This window comes from Pogonomyrmex barbatus, unplaced genomic scaffold (genome assembly GCF_055798465.1).
Source record: "Pogonomyrmex barbatus isolate J1 unplaced genomic scaffold, ASM5579846v1 scaffold9, whole genome shotgun sequence".
Lineage (NCBI taxonomy): Eukaryota > Metazoa > Arthropoda > Insecta > Hymenoptera > Formicidae > Pogonomyrmex > Pogonomyrmex barbatus.
The window spans coordinates 479,693-502,220 of record NW_028297193.1 but is presented as its reverse complement, the minus strand read 5'-3'; the positions used below and the strand labels follow the sequence as shown (position 1 = coordinate 502,220).

Sequence of the window (22,528 nt, the reverse complement as noted above, 5' to 3'; positions counted from 1 at the left end):
CGAGGAGAAATGAGTAAACTACGCGATTATTTAAATGTTAGCAGTTAACAACCCTGCCGTTTAAAATCTCAATCGTGCGCGGGCACGCCTGCATAATTCATAACTTCCAAAAAAAAAAAAAACTCATCAGGCGGGGATTCATTAAAAAGGCATTTGTCGTGTATAAGGTGACGCCGACGAGACCTCGCGCGGGTCCTCCGAGGAAGAAACCTTCCCCCCCGAGGGTCGTTACGGCATCGTCGCGCGACCCTCTTTGTTCGCCAGGCGGATTTCCATCGGAGCCGACGTAAAACGCGAGAAAGCTACGCGACGCGCGCACAGGAGGGGTGACTATTCATTAATTTCAATTTTCCGGAGTTTTGCCTTCGGCCCCCGCCCGTTCCATTTGGATGTACGCACGGACGGGCGCGCCCACGCATAGACGGAAACGAGCCGCGGGTGGAGAGAAACGGGTGGAGACACGGCAGGAATGGAGAGAAAAAAAGAAAGGAGACGCGATAGAAAACCAGTTCGAAACACGTCGATGTGACCGCGCCGCGAAATTACGGAGCGATATATTGGATTCGAGAAAGGGGTGCGCGACGGCGGCGGCAATTCGAATGGACGGTAACGCCGTTCGGGGGGGGGGGGGGGGGGTTGGCTCGGAGTGGTCTCGGAAATTATTTACGAAATTCCCGGATAGCGCGGGATGCTCGGTGAAAATGCAAACACCGCGGCTAATTCCGCGGCTTATCGGGATCTGTGATTATTGCAGAGGCGAATTGTGTCGGCGCGTCTGGCGTACGTTGTTTTCGCGCGAACGACGAGTGAGCCCGAACCCGGACGAATCGCAATTCGTCGATCTCGCTTTCCCTCGCGGTTATTTTCTTCTTTTTTTTTTTTTTTTTTTTTCCACGGCCCGCTTCCCATATATATGCGCTGGCGTGTGCTTTTTTTCGTTTCCCGATGAAAATGTGATGAGCGAGGTAGAAATTGCCGGGCGGGGACCGCCCGACGCGTTCAAGGTGCGAATGAAATCCACTGTGTTGCGTAACGAAGCTATAAATATAAATTAGATTTGATTTAAGAATTGAACCATTTTTTTTCTAGTCTTTTATAATAAATCACTAATGTGATTAACCTAAAGCTAAATAATTCTTAATTAAATATTATATCGAACAATTACGTGATTGATTGTTATTAATTAATATCGGCAGTTGCGAGAAATATACAAGCAAATATACAAGCAAATTAAACCGATTAAATTGTTAATAATCCATACTAGCGTTCTAAAATTTTAACACAAATTGTGACTCCTTTGATCTGAAAGCGCTCTACATTGCACGTTACTTATTTATCGATCAGCAGAAAAATATTATAATAGAAGATACGTTCGGACACGGGCGACACTGCTCGAAATTTTTCCTGTATCTAGTAATGATACTTCTTTTTACTATTTGCTATTTGCATTACGGAATCAGAATCGCAGTCGTATCGTGCATGTAGCGCCACGGGCGAGAGTTTTTAGCTCATCCAGCGAGCGGAGCAGCAATTTGATTTATTTACTGAAAGGCTTTCGTCAAACATCACGTTCGTTCGTTCGCTCATTCGTTCGTTCGTTCGTTCGTTCGTTCGTTCGTTCGACCCGCTGAAGGCGCTCTAAAAGCTTCGTTTTCAGACTACCACGCTCGACATGCCGAGAACACTTTTAATTCGACCCCGCCGATTTAATAATACGGTTTTCCATCTCTCTCGATTAAAACGCCGGTTCGGCGGTACGACGAAACGAAAACGACGGAACTCCGTGGCTGTGAGAATTAATTAAATCGAAGAATCGGCTTTTACGTAACCCCACGGAACTAATATAACGCGCCGGCTAACTAATATAACGCGATATATGAAGTAATTGCTAACTCAACGGCGCCAATCGACGCTTGCACTTTTTGTAATTCTATTACTATCTTGAATAATTTACGCGGAGTTTTTAATCCGCTGAAAATTATTACCGACGTATACCGAGTCGCCTCGAGCAAGATGGCACTCTTAAACTACTCCTTCCTTTCCGTGATAAATCTTTCCGTTGCGTTTAGCGCCAATTTAGTTATTGAGAACGTTAATAAAAAAAAAAAAAAAAAAAAGAGGAAAAGAGGATTTTAGAGAAGTTAAATTTTGTTAGAAATTAGTGCGCAGTCATTTCTTAATTTACATATCTCATTTTAAAACATTTTAACTCAACGGTCGGGCAAAATTTTTCTCACGGGAAAATAATATGAAAGATCAAATCTGTACGAAATCGTACAAAAGAATTAGATTTTTTTCGAGTTAATTTATCGTGTGTTCTTAGACAAATAACCGTTTGCTGCTACGAATGCGAAATGATAGAATCAAATCGGCAAACACGCGGTCGATTGTCTCGGTCTCGCGATCATCACAACGCGGAGGTGCTTGCAACTTTTACGAGAAAGAAAAAAAAAACTCGGGTATTGGCATCCGGGCAGGTCATGCGGAAAATGTCGGATCGCCAGGCCATTTCCCTGTGCTCGACTTGCTCGCGCAGAAATCCACGGCAGGAGATCCGAGAGGAAAGAGGATGTGTGTTTGTCCTCGTGCTGAAGATCGTTTCCTCCGATAGACAGCGTCAGGTAATGGCTTCCCCAGCAATGGGATCTCAAGCGTATCGTTTTACAGGGTGGGGTAAGACGCTGTCGCTGGATTACGTCAGTCGGTCGGTCGGTCCGAGAGGAATCCTCAAGCTGGCTCGTGACGCGGAGAGGGTAAGGTTTTCACGAAGGTTCATGGCTCTATATCAATCGGTTGGTGTGTACGTGCGTACGTGCCCGACGTAGGTACGTGAACGTGAACTGTGGCTGGTGTGCGAAGCCGGAGCCGTCTCTCTCTGTGTGCACGTTCATAGGGTCGGTTGCGTTCGAGACGGAGCGTCGCGTCGGAGGGTTCGAGTACATACGCGCGTATACCCGGTAAATTGATCCAAGATCAAAGCCAAAACAATCACAGGACCCACTTCCAATCAGTCTCTCTCTCTCTCTCTCTCTCTCTCTCTCTCTCCTCCCCTCCCGCCTTCTCTCTCTCTACCTCCCTCTTGCTGCCGAACCTCGCCCTCTCGCGTCCTCCTCCTTTCACTGCGCGCCACGTCTGAGAAGGGTGAGCGCCGACGTCAACCTCGGGAGCTGCTGTAACTCCGCATGTGTAACCCCCTATATCTTTCTCCTCTCTCCCTTCTCTCTTTCTCTTTTTCTCTCTCTCTCTCTCTCTCTCTCTCTCTCTGTCTGCCTATCTCTTGTGCCCAACAAAGTGCAGGTGGTATCAGCATTTCTTTTCCCGGGGAAATTAATGCAAAACGCTTGTTTCAATGAGAACGGTGCGGCGCGATCTCATATTTATTCGACATTTTCGCGCGACCCTCGCTCCACTCTTTGACTGCGCACTTTGCAGGAAGATACTTCGGGGTATGACGAGAGAAATAGCGGCGGGTAATAGCGCGTGCTTCAAAACGGTAGTTAAAACGAGGCGACGGGCCGTGACACGCAGCGATTGCGTGTGTAGCCGGTTATTGAAATCGACCTTTACCACTTGCGTTTGCTTGCGTAAATGCCGCTATACCTATGTATAAATGCACCAAAATTACTTACGAATTGTTTTATTTTTCTTATATAATCGTATAAATTGTCATCAAAATTTTTGATAAGATGTTTACCTCGTATCATCTCTGTCGTTTAAACAAAATTATTTTTTTATACATATATTGTGATAATAATATATAATTTCAAAAATATCATAAATAATAAAAACATTTACAGAGCAACGTGTATCTATAACACAATTTTATCTTATATATATAAATATTACGATACGGTTCAAGAAATTTTGAGTAAAACGCACTTTAGTAAATACTTTTTAATATTTTAATACACATTATGTTAATTAGTTAAACGTTGATTATTATTAAGATTTATATATTACGATGTGTAGTAGTGCGTGTTAGTAGCAAAGATGAAATTAATTTCATTGAATGCTGATAAAACCAAACGCGAAATTGATCCAATACGTATCACATTAAAAACTTTTATTTTTATATAAGAGAATTACGACGTTTTTTTTGAAGAAACGAATCCAACGAAGCGCCAATGCGCCAAACATTCCGTTTTCTCGAATGTGAACTCAAAGCTCTGAAAGGGATCAAAGGCGATCAGCAGCTATATGTCAAAGCAACGATAGAAGCAAGTAAAAAGAGAGAGAGAGAGAGAGAGAGAGAGAGAGAGAGAGAGAGAGAGAGAGAGAAAGAAATTCTTGCTCAAAATGTAAGAAATCGAACATGCTCAAGAAGACGGAAGTTGAAGCGAAAAAGGCACTACACGCGTAGACCTTTTACCCTATGTCTCGGAAAAAGAGGAATGAGGGTTGTAAGTCGGCGGGTTTAGAATCGCTGAATAAAGAGCCGAAGGGCTGGAAAGGGTTGGGCGCCAAAGTTGTCCGTGGAAAGCGGTTCGCTCGGCCGCAAACTCGATAAAGTTGCGAGGCGCGGCACTCGTTGTGTATACGGGACGAGACGAGATGGTACAGGACGGGATGCGGGACGGGATGAGACAGGAGGAGGAGCCGTCTCGCACTGCTTCCGCTTCCGGTAGTCGATGGCAGACGCGGAGTTCGCGATAGTGAAGTGGAAGGAACGACCGAGAGAAAATCGGATTTCCTGATGCGCAATACAAGTTTCGCGTCCATCGTCGAGTCTGTTTCACGGACTGTTGTTTCGTCGCGATTAGAAAAAGCGCAAAGCGCGAATACGCGTGAAAAGAAAACGACAGATAAGTACCATGGAATTTGTCATCCAATAATTTACCGAAAAGAAAGAGCGTGATACTAATACTAGATGGCAAATAGGAATAATTATTTATTCTTGTAATTTATTGTTAATTATCTTAAGAATTGAATCTTCGATTGATATATTAATAAATAATAATTTATTTAAATTTTATTTTATTTTTATTTTATTTTATTTTAAAATACTTTAAAGAATATATCGATATCTCGATTATACAGACAGATTTTAAAACTTAATCCAGAAATGTGCTTTAAGTCTGATTCAATAATGTAATGGTAGACAGTATTAATAGACAGCCGACATAAAATAACAATTATACTAATATGAAATAATAATTGCGACACTTGGTGTGCATTTTATGGCTTTGAACCAACGAAATTATTTCGTTGCATACCTGGCTGAGATGCGTTACGTGACTCGCTGCGTAGTAACTCGCCCTGGAACCGCATGGCCTCGCGTAGAGCGGCTCGAGGTCCGCGATAGTGGCGTAACTTCCGGAATTCGCACTTCCGGGCCGTGGGTCGACTCTAACTAAAACGGAACTCCTGGCCAGGCCACCGGTCTCGGCCGCGGAGTAACTGCAGCAAGGCAGAGTTTTCCTGAAAGGACGAAAGGATCTCTGTAGCGGCGCGATTGTTACACCCAGGTTAATTATCGTTACAATGGCGCGAGAACGCGCTGCCCCGTGAAAGCGGGAGCTCGAGTAATTGTCACGGAACTCCGGATACCGTCGCCGCAGCTAGACGATTTCGTTGAAACAAATTTTAACACGCTGCACCGAGTCTCTTCTACAAATCCGGGAATCCGCCATCGATTTCGGACATCGCCGAGAGAATTATTTCGGTCGACGATCTTTCATTTCGACCGATGAGCTTTCAAGTGGAAGATTACATTTTTTTTTTTTTTTTTTATTTGAGATTCGCGAACATTAATTATCCTCTCATCAGAGTTACATGTAGTCAAGCATCGGAAGAGAGTTATCGGATTTTATAAAGTCCAGTTACAAACTACGGATCATCGTGTCACATGTGATCCAAACATTATTGTTATAATTCGTGTGTAATTATTCAAAAGTGTAATTAAATTTAATATTCACGATTTAAAACTGAAATAATATTTTATTTATTAGGCGATGTATATATAAATTATGTATTCGGAAACATTTATAAAACTTCATAGTTAGGATCAGAAAATCTACACTGTGACCGCTAATTTAACTGCTTTAATTTCGCCTGGGAATCATCACATATTAGGCTCTTTTAGCAAGCTTTTCTCCCGCGAGGCTACTCGGCCAGTAATATGTCGAGGTAAACGTAATACAAATTACAACATCACTTACGAGATAGACGGTCGCTTTATAAAGTCCAATGTATACACTTCTCCCGGCAAAAGATAGAAGAGCGTTAGTAGGAGAGACAGAGAAGAACGCGGTGCATTATCCTATTTCATAAGTATACATCATTCCGCGCCCTGTATACATAACTCTCAATGAGAAATTATCTTCGACAAGAAGTTCCTCGAATATTCATTCTCTATCTCTAGAAAGATTTACATCTCGTCCCGGATAAGCTCCCAAAAAGCTCTAAGTAATCCTCTCTTCCTTTTTGTCTCTTGCGTATCACCGACCATCTTTCGCGACAAGAAAGGCGCATCAATTTGAATTTAACTCAAAGAGCTTTCTATACTTTCGATTTAATTAATTAACTCTTAAATTCAATATGCTTCTGTTCTCTACTATCGATGTAACTTTATAGTTGTATTCATCTCAACTTGTTTGTTCTTTACTTTTTGTTACGTGTAGTTAACATTGTTTATGAGTAAATACAATGTTTGTATAAACAAAAACATTTAAATTAATAAAAAGTAGTCTAGTTGCCATATTACCACTGGAACAAATATTCTTATAAGTTATTCTTATAAAACTTTAAGTTCCAAGGAAACGTAAAATCTTTATTTGACGGCTTTTATAACTTATATCGAGATTATTTAAAGAAATATCATACGAAAATAAGTCTTATTCATTCTTATTCTGAGATTACAAGATTATACTCAGTTGCTAGAGTAAGAATTTTCGAAACAAGTTATATTAGAATAGGGGGCGAAATTTTCAGAAAGACATAGGGAAAGAAACAGAGGAAGGAACAGAACAGAATGACGACTGAAAAATACCGATGAGAAATAGACGAGAGGATATTTTTAGAGATTTATTGGCCATTTCGTGCATGTAAATCTGCCGCCGAACGTATTCGCTAAAAAGACGAACGACAGAAAAACGCGTCGATTTCAGCCGCATCGATTTCAAATATTCCCCGTTCGTCGGTCGTTTGTACCCGTTTATTTTTACGCGACTCTTACGGAAACGTTTCGCGGTCAGATCGACTTCCGACGAATCTGTCTGTGCCCGCGAAAGCGAGCCCTCGCCAGGAACAGAAATGTTAAAGTGTTGTTCGGAAAGTAATATCACTTTTATAACTCGAGAGCGAGTATTTGCGCTGAAATTTCCATAGATTGAGAACTTATCGGCGAAACTGACGACGTATTATCAGCTCGAATAAAAGCTATTAACTTTTAATATAATTCAATAAGCTTATATCTACAGAACGCGAATATCTTTTATATATATATATATATATATTTAAATCTGTGAATGATGAATTTTAATTTAAATACAATTTTGTACATATTCACATACATAAATATTCTTAGTATTAAGAGAAAAATTAATGATATACATATATAATTTATATAATTACGGAAAAGCTAATCGAGTCAATGTCAAAATGCAAAAATAAATGTCTCATGGGAAAAGTTGGAAGACTACAGTAAAGTCCCGATGTGAGTTTCGCGAGTAACGTAAAAACGTATTCCCGAGAAAACTTTTCGCTGCTTACCAAATTTCGAAGGCGCCTTTCGTACATCGTGCAGTTCGATGCAGCAGCAAAAAGGGCTTACGAGATACGAGAGGGTGGCCGTGTTCGTTCGAGCGTACGGATGTAAAATCTGCAGTTTTACACTCGCCGGCGGGGATGTTGGTACGTGGAACGTGGTGGAAACCAGAAGGAAGAAAGGAGGATGGAAAAGAGAGAGAGAGAGAAGGAGAGGGAAATCGGGAAAAGTAAAAATCCATTTCTTCGCATGTTATCAGGGGTAGAGAGAGCTCAAAAGAGCTAATATATCCCGGGAGAGACAATTGGCTCATGTCGGGAGTAGCGTAAAGAAGAGCGAAAGACGGTATAAAATGAGGGTGCGTCCCTCCCCTGGGTTTCTTATAAAGGCCACTTTGCCATGCGATAAATATTTGATGTCTTCCGATGCGAGATTACGGATGATCGTGTTCGATCGCATTCGCGTCACGCGCTGGCCAATTGCGCGTTGTTTGTTCGAGCGAACATCTGTTGCTTTCTTTTTCCGTATGCTACGGTCAGTGCCACGCTGGGATATTGATTTCAATTCCGCGACAGATATCGCCGTGTAATATTTCAATCTCGTGTAAAATAACGTTGGAGTTAACGTAATATATCTTGCCACGCATTGAGTTTTTATCCGTTTTTAGTCCGTGCAGATCGATGAGAACGACGAGAAACAGATCCTTTAAAAGCAATTATAATTTTGTCGAGTGAATATATGAAAGCAACAGATGTACTGAAAAATTTAATGTTCTCGATGACCGAATAATCGGTGAATTTTTTAAATATTATTATCGCGAAAAATTGCGATAAAAATTTCATATAAATATGAAATAAATGTGTAACATAATATTCTGGCATATCAATGTTCATAGAAAGAGTGTCAAATTCCTTGCTTATCACTTAACGAGAAAAATTTGCAATGGAGAATATCAAAAGAGAGCTAATAAATATCCGAGTAAAAGACAATTCTCTCTCTTTGAGACAAACAATAGCGGAAGAGAAAGAGAAAGAGGCAGTAAAGTGAAGCAAGAGTAGCTTTGTTTCTATTCTAACTCTCTGGCAGTATGGTTTCTATCTCGTTCAAGTTCTTCGATTATGCACCTCGAAGTAGAGGCACCGGAATGGAACACTCGATGTGCTAAAGTATAAAATAATTACAGTGAAAGTAACGATCGAACTTTAAAGGTCGCGGATAGAAAGTTTTCGCATAATATTCACCGTTAATGAGGGGAATGGCGCTAAAATACGATCCGCTTCTTGTTTAACGAGAAAAATTCATGATGAGGATTTTCAGAAGGCTCAATATACTCGGACAAAGACAATTGGCTTCAGTCAACGGGAAAACGAGAGGCAATCCTATTAAAGAATAAAGAAGGATATAGAAATATATAAAGATACTTTAACAAGAAAAAAAATTAAACATACAGTTAAAAGTTATTCCGTTAGTTTCTATCGTTATATAAAAATTTATGTTTTAGGCGTAAAACGGAAAAGAGATTATATCTTTGTATCTTAAACGAAAAGCGAAATAAAAATTTAACGAGAAACGTCGATGAAGGAATTTACGGAAGTTGAGCAACGTAATGGTAAATCGACGTAAGTTTCAAATTATATAGCCTTATTAATTCGAGAAAATTTCGCAATTGAGTCGAGACTTAACTCGACTTCACATACGCGGTAAAGGGCGATCCAACAAAAAGATGAACACGAATATGAGAAGAGCGGTAAAAGCGGATCCTCTCGGATCCCTAACATCCTCCTTACATTCTCTCCCGCAGAAGGGAGATCCCCGATACCGAGAAAGGGGGTGCGCATAGCTATGCAATAAAATGTCGGCTGCCGTGCCAAGCGACCGACGGATCACCGGCGGCTTATTGAAAGGATATTTCATTCGGACGAGTTCCTTCCTATCCAGCTTATCCACGCGAATTTCCCGCGGGGGTGCGGAAATCTTTCTGTCGCTCCCCTCTCCCCTCTCCCCTCTCCCTCCGACTGGTTTTGCGGTCGCAGTGCCGACGTCTCTCCTACTCGACAGAAAATTCGCGAACGTCGTGGAAACTCGCGTCCGCGATACTTCTCGCTCGAGTGACTCGCCGAAAATGAGAACGCGCCCGCCGGCACGTGAAAAGCTGCATTTACGACACGTCTTACGACGACATCTTACGTAATGAAAATCTTTTGCTCGAACACCAAATCTATTTTCCCGCGGTGGGACCAAGCGCAATCTTTAGAAACGCGAATTTAATAAGCGACAGAACGAGAAGCCGGCTGGCGCGTCCACGTTATTCCTCCGTGAGATGAACGTCGCTTAAAAAATCGCTCCATCGCTGACGTATTTTTGTGAATGTATTTCTATCTTGTTGCTTGTTTTATTACCGCATTTTTAATAAAATACGTTTTGTTGAGTAATTCTAACGAAGCGAAGATTAAGAGGAATTTGCAGAAATGGACTTGGAAAGTCGTTTAGCGCTCACCTACGTCTCAGATCTTGTTCTTAGATTTTCCTCTCTTTTTAAGTTGACGCTTTAAATGTAGAAGTGGTGGGAAATAAAGGCGCAATTATATTTAACACTCATGTCAGTATTCTATCATATTAATTCTTGTCAATCAAATATAAATATCTATTTATATAAAATTTTACTCACTGCGATTCTTGAACGCGAGCTTTGCTATTGCGGATGTACAATGCGCTTGCGACACTGCCGACGACCAAAATTAAGGCGAAAGCACAGATAGCCGCGATGTAAAGTGCACTGGCGTCATTGACGAACGGATCGGGCTCCAAACGTACCGAATCATTACTGGGAGGAGTCTCAACACCTGCCAATATAAATCAGTTCATTAGTACGTGATATACCTTTAAACATATTCGATATCTTCACGCAGTCTTATTAATAAAATTAATGGACCATGTATTGCATTCGAGAAAAGAATTTTGTTGTTATAAATAAATTTAAGATAATTCCATTAATTTTGACAAAATAAAATCGGTTTCATTTTTTCCGAGAATAAATTTGTCAGCGTGATGAACGTCAACTAAAGTACATCTCTCGTGCTTCAATTTTGCAGAGCACTCTACAGTAAACAAAGCATATGGCATATAAACAATGTATAATTTAATTTCATTTTAATTTTATTCTATTTTCAATTCAAAAAAAAAAAAAAAAAAAAAAAAAAAAACCCGTTGATATCCAATTCATGTACCCCCTTCACATTTTATTCGACGGTTACGTTTTTATATTCGTACTCGATCTATGTGGAAAGTTCGCATAACCGCCATTATAGTATCGGCAATCTATTTTGTCAATTGGAGCATTTCCACTCAAACCACGTGCTCGAGATCCGAATCTATTGAGAAGCTCTTGGACGCGAATCGAACCATTGTTTATGCGTATCGCGATATCGAACGGCCGGGAATATCGACGAGCTATGGAAAGTGCTCAAAGAGATCTCACTTTGATGGTGGATCATTGCCCGCAAACCACAAATTTTCCAGCAAGTACAGCCGCTATTGCAACTTTATTTGATTTAACTTTTACCTTTAAGTATTTTTCATACGTCACGATGATCTCGTGTTACTCACATTGCTAATCATTACATCATTATTCTTTATTACATGTTTATTGCTTTCTTGAACTGCAAACTTGGTATTTAATATATTTGGAATATTTCTTCAAATTCATGCACTTTATTATTTTACATCGAATTTCGTGAATTCGGTTTGATCACTAAAATCTGTAGATTATTTTTTTCCAAGTTCATTCATATTATTATTAGGCAATCAGACTCGACTGCGAATTACAGTCTGATAATTTTCCGTAATTTTCGTCGAAACGTTGCTTTATTAAAATGCACGTCTCACAAGAAATCTCGACGAATTAGTCAAACCCAGTTGGCGTTTCCCTCGTTCCTCGCGGGAAGCGCGCCTTGAAAGGACGAGTTTGTCGAGACTTTTCTTTCGCCTGCGCCGCGTTTACATTTTCCCGCTGGTACCTCGCTTTTTGATATTTCTTTTCTCTCTATCCTTTCGTGCGTTGTGAGAAGAAAAGACTTGGGTCGAACGGGCGGCGTCTTGTCGTCTCTTATAAAGGTAAATAACGTAGCCTAGACGGAGGAACTTTAGCACGAGAGCTCAAAAGCTTTCAAGAACCGAGCACGTCAGCCTCGACTAGGATATGCCGAGGAAAGGGACGCATCCTTTCGGAGCGTCATGATAAAATTAAGTAAACTCCATCAACTCTTAACTCGTCCCTGAGATTATAGCGTCGTATAATCCCTAAATGCATTCCTTCATCGGCACTGCTCGCCTGAAATCTAAAACAACTCTTGATTCTCCGGTCTCATCTTCTTACGTGCATCATAAACGACATAAGATCATCGTTATCACATTTTGTTTCCCTTTTCGCTTACAACTAGCTCCTAAGTAATTATTTCTAATGCAAATCACATCGTAAAACCGATCGTATTTTTGTATACACACTTTAACGGATTAGTTATATTATATCTCTCTTTCGACTTAGATAAAAATAGAAAGTTTAGTTCCAAGTCTTTGAAACTAATTATAACTTTTGCCCTGCTCCATACAATTAAGACCGAATGTATGAGAGGCATTTTAAAATTGTAGCAAATATTGACGCTTTTAAAACTTTTTTCATTTCATCAAATTGCAATTCTTTATTGATTAAAGCCTTGTTACCGAGACTTAATAGCAGAGACACATACGCTTATGGTTTTTCTCTCTATATTTATTTGAAAGCCAGAGCTTTTTGTTGCAGAGCAATCTCATTCGAGTAAGTAACATCAACGTTGGTTACGAAAATAAAAAAGAATGCCAGGACGTACTCTCTGAAATGTTCATTAAGCCGCAGGTCGTAGTACATTAAAAATACGCATTGCTTTTGCGGCATGAGAAAAATCCACCTTGAACATTAAGATTTGTCAACATTATGCACACAATCATCATAAAATTCTTGTTATCAAGAAAGAGATTAAGAAAATTAAATAATCTCTTGATAGCTTTATTAAATTACAACTAACGAGATTGTCACTGCATTTAAAAAAAAAAAAAGATTTTTATATAAATTTTTTAAAAATTTACTTTAACTGACATGTCATGTGTTATTATTCAATGATATTAATAGAATGTAGAACGTTATTCTTTTATCATACGGGAAATGATTATTAACGTTTAAATAAATGCTAAAAATTTTTATAATATGCGCTACTCGATGAAAAATATAAAATTATTTAAATGTAACACATAATCCGTGGGCGGAATTAATGCCCGACACAGATTGTTTTTATCCTATTGGTCATAAAAAACGTAAAAATAAACGTAACAATACATAATGTGTTACATTTTGTAAAATAATATTGTATTAAATTGTACGTGTATCGTGTGACTTTCGAAGAAACTGATAATATTACGAAAATAATGAAACGGAATATTACGGAATCTGACGTAATTGTAATTCTAGCGAAGAAATTGAAATGATAGAAATCTCTCGGAGATATCTGTTTGTATTTCGGACGCGTCGTAGCGTGTGAGAGGAACGTTTTAGGAAGACGGAAGGACTCCGCGCAAAGGAACGATGTGCGAGTTTCGTCCTCGAGAAGCTGTAGCCCAGCACCAGAAGACGGCTACGATTTATTTAACTTTTTCTTCCTGCTGCTTCCTGCGCACGTCTCATCGCGCTCGAGCAAACTCCTTCTCGTCTTCGTAACTCGTGTTCGCGATGCTCTACTTCGGCTATCACGCGACCTCCTTGGTTTACGTTATCTTGGCAAAGGCAAGAAGCCTGTTTCCTTCTTTTATGAAACGAGGAAATGAACGAGGAGGAAAAAAAAGAGAAGTTAAATATCATGGTTTATCACAGCCAGCAACGTATTTATTAAACTGGAAAACAGTATTTACAATTTTATATAAAAATATAAAAAAAAGCAGTACAATAGCATGATAAATGAAATCCAAATTAAAAAGGGTATTTATTGTGTGATTATTTATTTAAATGTCCAAATATCAAAGTTTTTGAGCTACGAAATGTGAATAATGAAAAAGTATGAAATATCGAAAGGAGAAAACGTATAAAGTCACATATTATTTAGCTTTATTACGACGAAAGAATTAATCGACAATTTAATATATAGAGATTACTGCAAGATATTTCATAATGTAAAATTAAATTCTACATTACTTTTACACAGTGTTGTGTGTTCTACATTTTATCAGCATTATTGGATATTAATACGAAACATATTAACTAAAGTATATAATATATTTTAAAAATTAATTTAAATTTTAATAATAATAATAATTGTAATCTTAAACTTTTCACAAGATATAGTAAATAATAGATTTCATAAAAAAATCAATGTCATGCTCAATTAAGATTAAATGTATTCGCCATTTAGTCAAGGCAATATTTGAAGCGCGTGTAAGCAAATGTTATAATACTTAATATAAAGAAAATATTAAAAAAATATTAAAAAATAAAATATTAAAATATTAAAAAATGAAAATATTAAAAAAATAAGTAAAAATAGAAAAATTTTAAATCTCTCTAAAATTTATTTTGATGAAAAAAAAATAACAAAAGAACGATAAATTTCATTAAAAAAGGAAAACTTTCTATTAAAATTCTCCTCATTTTTCAAACGCTTAATTTCTTTTCGATTATTTAAAAATATACTTGAATTTTTTTCTCAAATTAATCTAATACGATGTGATTAGTTAAGAATTATATTACACATCTTTTAACGCGTTCATTTCATTTCGATGTTCCGAAGCTGTAATAATGAGATAAATCGATCATGTTGTTCGAAGAACAGTGAAGTACCTATCGACGTAACTTATCGGCGACGCGCGCTCCCGAAACTTAGGGACTTAAGAGCAACTGCAGAGTCAGGAAGGCGTGTTAAGAGCGACTGCGTATCTCAATTAAATCCAGGCGAGCTATGCTATCTGCTACCATCAAACAGACCTTAACCGAGATTTACGGAGGCCCAGAATTAAGTCTCTAGAGGATTAACAGGACAACCTTCCACGAATCGCATTCTCTCGTGAGCTCTGTGGACGTTCCGTCGCGAGCTCTGTGGACTTTAGAAACAAATTTGGTCGTGCTGAGAGGCTTACGTAAATCATGGAATTACATCTTTGGCGTACCGATATGCTTATTTTATTTTGCATAATAAAAAAACGTTCAACGTTGAGATCAGTTCACAGAAAAAGGAGAGCTTTACGCTCATACATGTTGAATATTTAAAGCTCAGGAGCATATCAAATAAAATTTTTATCAGCACCATTTTTGTCCCAAATATTTTTTTCTCGATACCTACTCTTCATGTAGTACATATTCACATATGCATTCTTGCGAGTATACTCGATAATTCAAAACGTCAATATTTTTCAAATATATTCGACATGAAAAGTAATTTGAATATTTGAAAACAATGTAAAAATCTGAAAAAAAAATCTAAAAAATAGTGATTGCGCCGTTTTATGCGAAAAAAAATATAGCGAATGCACATTGAAGTGATCGAAAATTGGAATTGCAGATACTAAAGTAGCTAGAGATCGAGGAGAAAGCATCGATGTATAGATTATCGAATTTTTTTTTTTTTCAATTTGACAGCAGACTTCCAATATACGTGGTCTTCTATGCGAACATCGAGTATAGGAAGCTCCATGTAGAGAATTCGATTATTTTCGAGTGATCTCGAGGTGTTTTTCAGATTGCAGCAGGACCTCTCGAGCTTGAAACGATCGCCGAAGGATTCGTCAGTGCCCTTGACAGATCCTTTGGCGATATGGGAGCGGAAGACGAGGAAGAAGCAAATTCGACAAAGCAGGAAATCTGCTCTTCAGGACGCGACTAAGGTCTTCACCGCGGAGGCGCTTACTTATTTTCGTCCTTCTTCCTGCCTTCTCGCGTACCTACTTGTCCACCTACTTCGTTTTTCTCCGCGGCCGACCCTCTTGATCTTCGGTGTGGGAGGAATCCTCTGCCTTCTCTTCTCTTTCATTAAATACACCGACCCCCGGCGAGATTCAATTTTACTCGGCGGATTGCTTTTTGTTGTATCGTCGCCCGCTTCGGTAACCGGATCCGGATCTACGCTTCTTTCTTTCTTTCTTTCTCTCTTTCCGTCTTCTTTGCTCTTTCTTTTCTTTCTTTTTCTTTTTATCTCTTTTTCTCTGTCGTCGCAATTCTCTGCCGTCGAATCGTTTTCTGTATATCGTGTAAACGCATATTTTCTGACACAAGTTTCAGTTTCACTTTGACATATGGCATCTTAAAATGAACATTTGCCAAGTTTCATAATCGTGTTTAATATAATATAATTAATATATACAGTATTAATAGGCAATATCAAGCACAAGTATATATAAAATAACAATAAAATTCTACAATGCTTTTGATTATGTATTTTAATATTATTTTTAAGAGAACTCAGAATATGAATTCTCAAAAAACTATTTTCAACCTCAAATTTGAAGTTTTTTGTTTTTTACCTGTTTTATTCAACGAGATTCTTTTGTATTCTTTTGTAGGAAATCAGTTTTTATTTTCTTCTCAATTTAAAAAAGAAAATAGATGGAAAAATAAATAACATGACTACGTCACGTGTGGTTCCAATTTAGTTCGCGCGGGACTTTTATTTACCAAAAGCATGAAAAACTCGCTTTGGTTACACAAAATCTGTATGGAGTATTGGCAAACTATTATGGCGCGTGGGGGACGAAAATCGAGGCTATTTGCCAGATTGCATTCATCGTTGCCGCGTGGTTTGTTTTTTTAGAAAACATACGTTTTCGAGGTCGCATGAGGTTTGCGGAGTCGAGAGAACCGTCTGTGAAGTACCATGAGTACAAGCTTACGAGCACCCTTGTCGGAAGTGGCGCGGAAATTACGTTTGTACCCTCACCCAAGTGCGTTATTTCCATTTCTGTCGTATAACGTTAACTGCGCGCGCGCGCGCGCGCGCGCGCGTGTGTGTGTGTGTGTGTGTGTGTGTGTATATATATATATATATAATTTTACTATTTACATATAATTATACAAACAACCGTATTCTATATTGCATTAATAATATAACGCTTACTTTAAGCATTCAGGAATATACAAGATTTCAAGATCATTACTACCGTTTGTTGTAAAATAAATTAATACTTTAAAATCATAATCATAAATAATAATATCAATCTACGATTGGTATCAATAAAAAATTTATACCGCGCATTTAATGTTTATACATTCGATGGTAACGTTAAATGGCAATGCTTGAGATTTATTTTGATAAAGCTCGACGTTTCGGTTTATTTCAATGTGATTAACTCGCAGTAACTTTTTTTCGCTTTCAAAAATTGTCTCGGTTATTGTTATTCTTTTCAACGTTATGAACGTTTAATATCACGACGTCAGAGATATCAGTCCAAAGCAGAGTCCATAAATTGCGTAGATAAATTGAGTTTGCGCGTGACACGAAATGAATGCGCGTTTCTGTTTTAATCGCGACCATGTCGAAACTGTCGCCGTAACGAAGATATTCAGCCAGGTTCGCGAACGTGCTAATTAAATTCGAGATTACGTAAACGAAATAATTATCAGCCGACTGCAATGGCGTTAAAATGGATATAGATAAACAAAAGCGCATTTCAGCGCGAACCGCTTGCACCGCAGAATATGCACAAGCGAGTAACGTATGTTATGTAGATTACAAAGCTTAAATAGTATTACCCTTTGAAATGGATCTTCATATAATACACTGTACATCAATATCGCCATTGAAAATAACAAGGTATAGAAATCCGCAAGCCAACTTGATATTGTAACCATTAATCAACATTCATGTTTCATGAATTATTAAAAAATTTACTTGATTTATACAATTTTGCATATCGTATTAAAACAAAATTTATTCATTAATTAAGGGGGGGAAAAGAGAGTATAGCTATGAAATGAATATAAATCTGAAAGAGCGAGAAGGAAGAGAGAGAGAGAGAGAGAGAGAGAGAGAGAGAGAGAGAGAGAGAGAGAAAGTTGGATAAACATTATTCAGAATTGAAGGGGAATTACAATTTTAATTACGCCGGTAAAACGCTACTAAACGGAAGAGTTAAATAATTCACACTTTAGCATTTTCATATTTTAAGCGACAAACAGCGCGCGTTGTCATGATTTTTTATTCTGAATAAAACAAGCGAAAGAAGAAAAACTTTGCATTATTTCCACAAGAAAAAGGAACTCTAGGAAATCTAGGATCCGGATCTACTTTTGTCGGTTAATGCGAAGCTGCCATGAGAATCGCGGGATTTCAGACCGCACTAAATTTCATGCGCGAGAATAATGAAATGGGAATACCGCTTTTTTTCATGTATGAGAATAATAAAAGCGTGATTAGCCATGTCGCGACGTTTTTCAAAATTAGCATAGCGATTTCTCGCCAGCTGGTGCACGCACAAGTGTCACGCGCGCAAGAACTCACCTCTGATTTTTTTAAATACTTGCACGCACCTTTCAAGCAGATCTTGTTTCTCTTGAAGACCAAGATGGTGTCGTTGTATCTAGTGCCGGGCGGCGCCGTGACATTCAATCTGAGCGCCAGGGGAATTTCGGCGCTAACAACACCCGAGCATGGCAATCTGATCCTGAAGACCTGCAGGGTGACTGGTACCTCGCCTCTGGCAGACACGTTTACCTTCGGTGGTAGTAACGCCATCATTCCGGAAGATGGTCCACCCAGCACGCCCACCACGTCATAATCCAGCTCCATCGAATACGGCAACTGGAAGAAAGGACGTACCTCAACGAATTTCATCGCTCGACAGACGAAGAATCTTACGTCGTGCTGCTGCGAAATTGTTACAAATCGCTTCTCGTAGATATAACAGTAATTCTTGGCATGGACAAATTTCTAAGAAACTTCGTTTACGCTCGTGTTTCAAACGCAAACTTGCCCTCTCGCTAGCCGATATTTCGTACTGGGGAAGTATTCCGGCTAGTCGTCCGCCGGCACGTAATAAAAATAGCGCGCGGTGCCCATAATTCATGAAAATGCCAGACTCGTGGTCCCTTCTCGCGGCCGCCGCATACGATTGCGCATATTAACGTTATAGATATATGAATATATATCGCCGCCGTATCGGCCGGCATGCGCGATATTTCACATTAAATCCCACGCGTCGGTCTATTCCGTATTTACTGCCGCCTATCTCGTAACTTTCGAGACCGAGTCGAGCTAAGAGCGCACCATCGAAGTAGGCAGTCCGCGCGCGATCCTGGAAGGCACGACTGCATTCCCCCTCCCCCCCTCCTCCCGCCCCTTCCTCCTTGTTCTGTCATTCGAGATTGGCCTCCGTACGACGGGACGGGGGGGGGGGGGGAGGCAGGAGGACGGGACGGTGGTAGCGACTACTGTGTTCAGGCACGCCACAAGTTTTACGAGGTGGCATAAATAATCTGGTTAGTGCTTCGTGATGCGGTGTCAACGGAAAGGCGACTCCACCCCACCCGCGAGCACACACCGCCGGCTCTTCTACGGGTAATCGTCGTAATCGTCGCGCCGGGGGGTCGTGGTGGCGTGACACCTGCCTATCGTATTCCCGTATTGTTGGCATACCTCGAGATCTCTCCTTTCTCCCCCCCCCCCTCTCGCTCCCTCTTACTCTCCGGGCATTTATTATTTTTTTTTTTTTTCCACTCCACGCAAATCACGCGGACATTGTGAACGAGACGAATGGACCGTGCACGGCCGTACGCACGCCTGTCACGCCGCCACTCCCCCGTGGTCTACCACTCGTGCATAAGATACCGCGACGAGGGTCTCTATATCAAGGCTCTCGAACAGCTCTTAGATCATTCAGCGTACCCCCCCCCCCCCCCCCCCACACACACACACACACACACACACACACACACACACACACACACACACACACACACACACACACACACACACACACACACACACACACACACACTCGGGCCTTTCCCTTTAATTACAGAAAGTGGCTCAGTTTACGGTGGACGATTTATTTTGATTCAAGGATTGCACACGCGAGTAATTATTCACAGTCGTTGACGCCGCGATAGAAAGAGATCGCGCGGAAATTTATGGCTTTAAGCTATCTTTAACAATGTCTATTACTGTAATTTAATTACAGTCGCGAGTATTCGCACTAGGCAATTTCTTCATGCGAGCCAGTAAACGCGGCGGACGGTTAATGCGGTGAATTTATCTTAACTAATACGACAATACTTTTTGTTTAGGACCACTTGCAGCGACATTTCTTTCTTTTTTTTTTTTTATTAGGATTTTACTCGAACAAATTTTTCCTCGTGAATACCGCGGGAGCACCTTAAAGCCCTTTTGAAGGGAAAGACAAATGACGAATGGCATTTCCGATTTTCTTCAGCAGGCACGCGAGCTTTTTCATACTAAACGCGTTCGCCCTGGCATTCGTTCTAATTGACGGTAACTTAATGACGATGCGGTTGAATCGAGGACGCGCTGTCGAGGGTGGTTTCGAGACGGGACGCCGTTTGCCTCGTAATCGCTTCTCGAGGGTTGGCGATGACGTGACATCTATCCGTCGCGTACGAGCTGCCAGGGATAAAACGTGTTTTCACCATTCTACCTACGCGACGGGTAGTAATTGACAGAAGTGCCTCGTTCTCTCGTCAAAAAGCTATCCTTTTCTTTCGCGCGCCGCCCTTTTCTCCTACGATAAATCAACCGCGTCCGAACTAAGCGCGTTCGTGTCTCTCGGAGTTGCTCTCCGAACTTTCGTTCGGCGGAGAGAGAGAGAGAGAGAGAGAGAGAGAGAGAGAGAGAGAGAGAGAGAGAGAGAGAGAGAGAGAGAGAGAGAGAGAGAGAGAGAGAGAGAGAGAGAGAGAGAGAGAGAGAGAGAGAGAGAGAGAGACGGCCGATATCTCTCAACAAATCTGGATTGATTTGTGGTATGCTATAAATGTATTTTACATCGCGAGACAAGAGTTATGATGGGGCAAAAGTAAAATTAAAACAAAAAAAATATCAGTACTATCGATTCTAACAAATCATAAAAATAATCATATAACAGCGGCCAATGTTTAATTCATAACAAAAATGGTATGTTTCTTTTGTTGCGGTAACGTCACCGCGCATCCAACGAAGCAACGACGGTGAAGGAAAATTTTAATCTGCGTCATATCGATCGATTTTGGTATTGTTATTACTGTCGCGGTTACAGGTTTTTCAATAAAAATCCGCGGCATGAATCGCAGATTTTGATTCTTCTCGTCTCGGCAGAGAGGAAGAGAGAGGAGAGAGAGAGAGAGAGAGAGAGAGGGCGAGTAGAATGGAGTAGGGTGAGAGTGATTCCCTGCAGCTGTAAGCGTTTGCTTAATATCCAGTCTCGGATTCCCGTAATAGCGTAAAAATGTTTGCCCAAGAAGCGTCTGTTCCTCTCGTCGCGCCCTTCTCGAATCCAGAGAGAACAGAATCATAGGCGCCGACATGATTTCTTTGAGAAAGAGTGGCACGCACATGGAAAGAACTTTCCTCAGAAGAGCTCGGAAACTTTTCCACTTATATTTAAAGAATTAAAGAGACAAGTATGCGCATCGTTAACTTTTAACATGTATGTTACATACATTTAGCTCTCAATGAGTTTCCTTACTTTTTCATTAAAACAACTTTGCCGAGGAAGCCGCCTCCTCCGCCTCCTCCGTGCTCTTAATGAGTTTGTCAGATAATTTGCATTCCCAAAGCTAACTACAAGTTTCTGAATTAAATTTTTTTACGCGGACTTGATTCTTCGATGTAAAAACAATCAAGGGGATGCAGCGCCCATTCCCCTGCGACGCCCATGAGCGCGCTAGGTCGCGTGAATTGCGATCCGTCAACCTTCTTCCGTATTTTCCGCGTGCCGTGCACGGGGATGTATGAGCGGAGCGTACGCGCGTGTTTTCTGTGTACAGAGAGCAAACTTCGATTCTAGAGAGACGACGAGAGACGACGAGAGACGACGAGAGACGACGAGAGACGACGAGAGACGACGGGTACCACCGGCCATTGTTGCTGTCGATGAAAAGGAAGTCGTATAACACGAGGGAATCCTATCGTCCGACACCAGGAAGGAAACGCCCGTGGCTTTTAAAGGGACGAGGGTGTTTCGCCTCCCCCTCCCGCGTGCACTCCCCCGCTCTCGATTTATACCGAAATTATGCCGCGATTTTGTATTATCGGACAGCACCGGGGAGAATATTAAAGGACGAAGGCGGGCTGATTTATCCCGGAATTATTCCCGGCTCGTATTATTCGCGTCCTTGTGTTATTCCAGTGAGCGAGCCCGCCGGTTGATTCGGCTGGATGCGCGTGAGCGATGAAAAATGTGCGGCCATGCGAAAAGTACGATGATAAACGCGGCATGAAGCGTACAGAAAAGGGTCAACGCCGCCGATCGCGGCTTCGGTGATTAATCGTGGCGCCAGGATTTTCGAGATAGGTTTCAATATCGTGGATCAGTCAAGCGTATGTCGTGAAACACTAATAAGTTTAGACATGACATTTCTTATCGATCCTCTGATATACGCCATTTATATTTTTATCTTAAACTTATATATTTAGAGTGATTACTAAACGCTTTCGCGACTCGTGCGACATAATAGGTATAAAAACCGAAATAGAAATTTTACTAATTGAAAGTGTAAGTATTTAATAAAAAAAGAAAATAACCGTATTTATTAATTGTTTTAAATATATGTTGATTAAAATAAGCTATTTTAGATTTCGATTTCTAATTTAAATGCGATCAAGC

General features: G+C 40.2%; 1 protein-coding gene across 1 annotated transcript in view; it reads right to left on the bottom strand.

Annotated features, from left to right (window-relative positions):
• Window positions 1-22,528, bottom strand: part of LOC105428989 (inactive tyrosine-protein kinase Dnt) — a 70,765-nt gene that overhangs the window by 6,952 nt on the left and 41,285 nt on the right. Inside the window, exons 3-5 of the mRNA XM_089084461.1 lie at window positions 18,243-18,513; window positions 10,374-10,548; window positions 5,214-5,418 (exon numbers count right to left, since the gene is read on the bottom strand). Of these exons, the coding sequence (XP_088940587.1) occupies window positions 5,214-5,418; window positions 10,374-10,548; window positions 18,243-18,513 (651 nt within the window). The remainder of the gene's footprint in view (window positions 1-5,213; window positions 5,419-10,373; window positions 10,549-18,242; window positions 18,514-22,528) is intronic.